Source organism: Schistocerca nitens, chromosome 3 (genome assembly GCF_023898315.1).
Source record: "Schistocerca nitens isolate TAMUIC-IGC-003100 chromosome 3, iqSchNite1.1, whole genome shotgun sequence".
Taxonomy (NCBI): Eukaryota; Metazoa; Arthropoda; class Insecta; order Orthoptera; family Acrididae; genus Schistocerca; species Schistocerca nitens.
Genome location: NC_064616.1, coordinates 710988277 through 710994276, shown reverse-complemented (window position 1 = coordinate 710994276; position 6000 = coordinate 710988277). Strand labels below are relative to the sequence as shown.

The 6000-nt window shown below is 36.7% G+C and overlaps 1 protein-coding gene across 2 annotated transcripts in view; it reads right to left on the bottom strand.

Annotated features, from left to right (window-relative positions):
- Positions 1-2263: 2263 nt before the first annotated feature.
- The window catches only part of LOC126248685 (uncharacterized), an 88261-nt gene continuing 84524 nt past the window's right edge, over positions 2264-6000 (bottom strand). The window contains exons 6-7 of one of the 2 annotated variants that reach the window (XM_049949961.1): positions 4412-4591; positions 2264-2822 (exon numbers count right to left, since the gene is read on the bottom strand). In XM_049949961.1, coding sequence (XP_049805918.1) covers positions 2711-2822; positions 4412-4591 — 292 coding nt within the window. In that variant the 3' untranslated portion in view covers positions 2264-2710. The remainder of the gene's footprint in view (positions 2823-4411; positions 4592-6000) is intronic. The other variant, XM_049949962.1, reaches the window with a different exon arrangement.

Sequence of the window (6000 nt, the reverse complement as noted above, 5' to 3'; positions counted from 1 at the left end):
ACTTTTCCAAAAGCGTTCTTTCAGATAAGTTTAAGCCAAGAAGAAACCTTATGTTGTGTAAATCATTTCTGTAACTCTCCACTGAATGTAAGCCACATTTCTGTTGCTATAAAGTTACTTTTTTTCCATAAGACTGTGTCAGTTGTCAGACTGTGAATAAATATGTTAAATGCTACCTGGCTTTCCATGTTGGTTATCTCCAGGATACCGGGTATTGCTGGGGGCACTCGCAGGATGAAGGTGATTCAGTGCAGACTGATCGAAAGAAGAACCAATCTGTGTATATTCCAGATTAGTGGTCACCTTGTTTAGAATGGTGAATGTCAACAGCAAGCCATGAACAATTAACAAAATGAGACAGGACTTAATATATGACTTCAAGAAAATGGTGCAGAAGTAACAGCAGATGTACAACACCAGTAAAAGAAAGAGAGAGAGAGAGAGAGAGAGAGAGAGAGAGAGAGAGAGAGAGAAAAGAGAAGAGAGGTGATGTGGAGTAAAGTACATGAAACTGTTGTCTTAGAAGGATGACCATAGGAAGTGTACTTCAAGTACACTTACCAAGAAAAAGCAAAATGTATCTTTGTCCACAAGCAATCTAGAGGAAGGCCGCTATCATTCTGTGGTATCCTTCAACAGGGATGTCATGGGTTCCTGCTGATCAGTGAGAAGAAGTTGAAGGATCTCTTGTCCTTATACAACAGCAAATGCATCCCAATTGCCCATCATCAGTTTTATCAAAGCGTGCTTTCAAAACAAGCTGGTACACCAGAACATATTGATTGTGATGTATCACGTGCTGATGAATGAGGATCTCTAATGAATAGTGTGCAAGAACCTCATAATACATTACTTCCTCAATTTTTTATCATCATAAAGCAACTTATGATGAAAATATGTTGTAGCTTTATCCAGAGAAGAAATAAGTCCATTTTCAAAAACAGGTAAGGCATATCAGCATAGGGCATTTATATCCCTTCATTTGTATCTGCTTCTCTGTGAAGTTTTGACAAAACTGAAATAAATGTGGGTTTATACTGTTCAATTTAAACTTCTTTTGCTTCTCCTGTAAAACTGACAATATGGAGTTACAATGTTAATACTTGGAGCTGTCATCATGGTTGATTGGTTGGTTGGTTGGCTGGCTGGCTGGTTGGTTTGAGGGAGGGGACCGAACAACGTGGTCATCGGTCCCATTGGATTAGGAAAGGATGGGAAGGGAAGTCGGCCATGCCCTTTCAAAGGAACCATCCCAGCATTTGCCTGAAGCGATTTAGGGAAATTATGGAAAACCTAAATCAGGATGGCTGGACGTGGGTTTGAATCATCGTCCTCCGGAATGCGAGTCCAGTGTGCTAACCACTGCGCCACCTCACTCTGTCTACATGTTTCTTCTATATGGGTGATATAGTATATTATGGCTGCTCTGAAAATGTGATCAATTTCATACATCACATCCAATCTTGTGAAAAACACCACACCTGACAGAAGGTTAATGGTGAAAATATTTTGGGCAGCGGACAGTTTCCCTGCAGGAGAGCTTCTGTAAAGTTTGGAAGGTGGGAGACGAGATACTGGCAGAAGTAAAGCTGTGAGGCCGGCCGTGAGTCGTGCTTCGGTAGCTCAGATGGTAGAGCACTTGCCCGCGAAAGGCAAAGGTCCCGAGTTCGAGTCTCGGTCGGGCACACAGTTTTAATCTGCCAGGAAGTTTCATATCAGCGCACACTCCGCTGCAGAGTGAAAATCTCATTCTGGAATTATTAATTCTGGTCAGATGCACAGATTTCTGGATTTTTTCAACATTTCTTAAAAGGTTACAGTAATGAATCTTTACTTGTTTTGGCAATTATATCAACTTCTTTTTCTGTTCACAAGGGTTTTTAACTGCTTATGTTATCCTTCTTTTTACATATGTATTTGAATCTTGGAAAAATAGCTACTGAAATAAAATTGTAGCAATCAAATAACGCTTAAAGGTCATTTCTTCAGTCAAACTTTTAGACTGTTTAAGTCAATTTTTCTTCAAAAGGCAATCGCAGGCACTTGCATCCATGTTCTGATGAAGACAAAAACTACTTGGTTCAATATTTTTTTGTTTGACTGTAACATATGAGGCAACTCCTCCTTTTCTTATACTGACTCCACATGAAAACGATACTAGCCCATAAAAACTTATATTTACCTCATTTATCCATCTGATTACACAATGTTCAGATAAGTTCATAACTCTACAATTCTTCTATGTATACAAGCAGATCATTTACCTTATTTTTCAATCCCCTAATATTCTGTTATAACAAACGATACTTCCAAAAATATTACAGTATCTGCTTACTAGCAACTGAATGCAACTAAGAAATAAAAATAAAATAAAATAAGTATGAAACTTCTTCCATTGTTTTCTAAGTTCCTGTCCAACCTGGCTTCTGAATGACACAATGAAGGATTTCAAACACTTCTTTTTACAAAAGTATCAAGCACCACACATCATATTTCAGCATACCTCAATGTTCAAGCTCGACATGAGGTATCCCACAGCGTACTTTGTCAGGTAGGTCCATCTGGTGTATTTAGAACTTAGAAGTGATGTCCAGACCACAGCAGGAGAGTGAAATGACTTCTTTAGCACAATCAAGGACTCCATCAAGGCTCTGATAATCTTCACTTCAGTCTTGTGATGAACACTGTTACATCAGTCCTGCAAAAGCCACTACCATTGGCTCTCCTGTAAGTTGATGGTGTCATGTTGACCATGAGCAGCAATTTGCTCTCCAAAAGAAATTCTGAATGTAGTGTGGCTGACTAATTCAATTTGGCCTGTGCTTAAAAAAAAAAAACATGTAAGTGAATCAATTAGAGCCTGGGATTATCCACACTTACAACACAGATCTACCCAACGTGGCAGAATTCAAATATCTTGGTAACTGATAGTGCCAACTCACTCATTAGCTCTAGGGACTGATGACTCTGGACTGGAAACACATTAAGTGATAAATTATAACTCGCATTAACTGCATATGTTTGATAAACTATCATCTGAAACCCAAAATTGACAATGCTCCCATCCATCTTATCACACTCTATAGACCTAGATGTTGGAATAGCACTGCCAAGGCAAGTGATATGTGATGTTTAAGCCATGTGCAAGTTTCCAAGGATACTGCAGTAAACTTTTGGGTGGCATGCCATTCAGACAACCATAACAGCAAAAAATTCATATATTCAATGTATATTTACTATGTGACTTTTTTAAGCAAAATCTGTCTCTCAGATCTGCTATAAGAAGGGGGGGGGGGCGAGGAATCACCCCATTGTTTAATTTTTAAAATGCCTCTATCTTGGTGACTAATGGAATTGTAAGAATGAGACAGAGAATACAAATATCTTTAACAAATCAAATTTGTTGAACGAGTTAGGCATCTCATCCTTTTTATCTTGGTTGGTTTTGAATTTATTTTTATGCCATTCAGTTTTCTTCCCACTTAATATAATCAACTACAATTCTCTTCAGAGTTCCTTTGGTGTGAAACAACAACTGCACTTATGGTACAAGTTCCTCCTCAAAATGATTTGTAATATTTTCCACATTATTCATGTCTTGTGAATCAAGACAACTTGTATAAAATCATGTTGGTATAAAATTCATATATTCCCTAAGTTTTCATTTATTTCTTAGGCACATCTTTCTAGTCTTTTGACTTCCTGCAGCAACACTACCTGTACTGTTTACTATTGCAGACAGAATATACTGACATCACTCTTTTCTTCACTTTTTATGCATGTATAACTTTATATTTCCTATGTAACCATATTTACTGTTCTTACTTTTGAGTTTTCCAAACATACAGGACTTTACCGCTCAAGTGTTTCATTACTGACATACATCACCTTTCTAAAACACATTCCTTTGGAATTGGATTACATATTTCATATATAATATTTCCAGTCTTCATTCCACAAATTCCTGAGACCTTATTTTTATACAAATATCTAACTGATATCAACTTGTTATTGAGGTACTTGGACGTGTGTTAACCGCTCTTAATAATAAGATTCATTTTCCTTGCTAGGTTTGCTTCAGTTTCTCCCTTCTGTTCCACACTGTTCTTTTATATACAGAGTTCAACTCACTAACAATAAAAATAAATATGTCGCCAGACACTGCATTAAGCATCTCCTCATAAAGGCCCTTGTATCCAAAACGACACACAGATAAATTGGTTAACATGATTCGAAACAAAGTTAAAATCTAATTTCAGTGTTCTTTTGTGCATTTGTTATACAGCCTTTTAAGAACAAAAGATCTATTTTCCTATCTTTGATACTACTGAAAAGTCTATAATCATGCAGAATGTATCATATTAAGAATCTTACTTATCTACAAGAAGAAATATATCTCAACATAATCTACCCTGGATCAACAACAGCTCTGACAGGCCACTTGCGACCAATGTGGTCATATTCAGTAACATAATTCACAGAACTCATGATGCGTGGTGCAGCAATGTCACACTTGACTGGATATTGACTGCTTCTGCTGCAGACATTTGTTAGCCGACTGTACTGGTAATTCGTCTCAGACTGCACACCTCTGGAAAAAGAGAAAGCATTATATTTTAACAGAAAGATAGAAATGGCAACAATATTATGCTCTATATTCAACAACAAGAAATCAAGCAAATGATCCAGATACTTGAGAGTAAAATTCTCATTCAGAAGTCTTTTAGATACATTGACAGAAACCACTAAAACGTCTGCTACAGAAGAAAACATAAACTATTTTGGGCATATCTAAATAAACACTATCAAATTGTGTGGGCAAGTATTAAAAAGGAGAATATACAGGCTTTTGTTATGATGAAGGAAAGTCTTAAATGAAAAACAAACAATGATTACAGGGCTAGGTAACCACTAACACGCAAGAAGAAATGTTGGTTACTGGTCAGGCACGTAAGAAGTAGTTATTACTACTTTTTTAGTCAGTAGAATTTTCTCTGAACTGTTTATGAAGCAGTGACCTGTGTGTGACTGTCTGCTACTTGGCACGACATCATGGTGTGTGTGGTGGGTAGTCTTGATTGCAATTTAAATAATTATTTACTTTTAAATACCATCAATTAAAATCAATTTCTTTAGTACTCTGCTCTTAATTATGTGCCTGCATGCTTAGATATCCTAGATAAATGAAATGCTACAGGATGTAACATGCAAGATTCAATTGACGTCTATGTTTTCTGGTGCTGTAACTCACACACCTACTCTAGAAAAAAGTATATTAAAAAAATGGTATTTAATATCCTGCTTACAGCATGGTTTTTAAAAATTAAGTAGCAGACTGACTACATTTTAGTAACTGAAACTATTTCATCATTAATTATCAAAGATTCGAAAACACTGTGACTGAAGAATGATTTAGATTTATTTGTCAAACTGTTCCCACTTTTGGCTGCTGATATACCTCATTATTCCAACTTCTCAGCTCAATGACCTAGTTGTCCAAACAAGAAATTTACAATTCTTTCACAAAATTTTACCCCACGAGCAATAACCTCGACAGCACAGACAAACCACTTAAGTTATTTTAATGTGTATAAATTTAAGATCACAACTGTATGTAAAGCTACCTGTGTGTAAAGCTTTTGCAGGTATGCTCAGGTATTAGCAGTGTCTATTATACTTATTTAGGTAATGAAAGTTATTGCTTTGGCAGAAAAATAAAAAGTTGAAAATAAACAGAGAGATCAAATCCTGCTTAGAAAATAAGCTGCAATATTTTGCTCTCAGAAGTAGCCACACTTTGTTTCAAACATGTTGCCCCAAGTATGTGTGCAGAGTTCGGTAAAGAGTTGTCTCATCCACACACCTTCTCATAATGGTGCAGTGATGGGGCAAAGCTGCAGAGCTGAGCACATTTGGCTGTGTTCACAGAGTTCTGGGAGCACAATTTCTTGCCAGGCATGTTTAAGACAATGATATGAACATTCTGAATCATCATTTCTA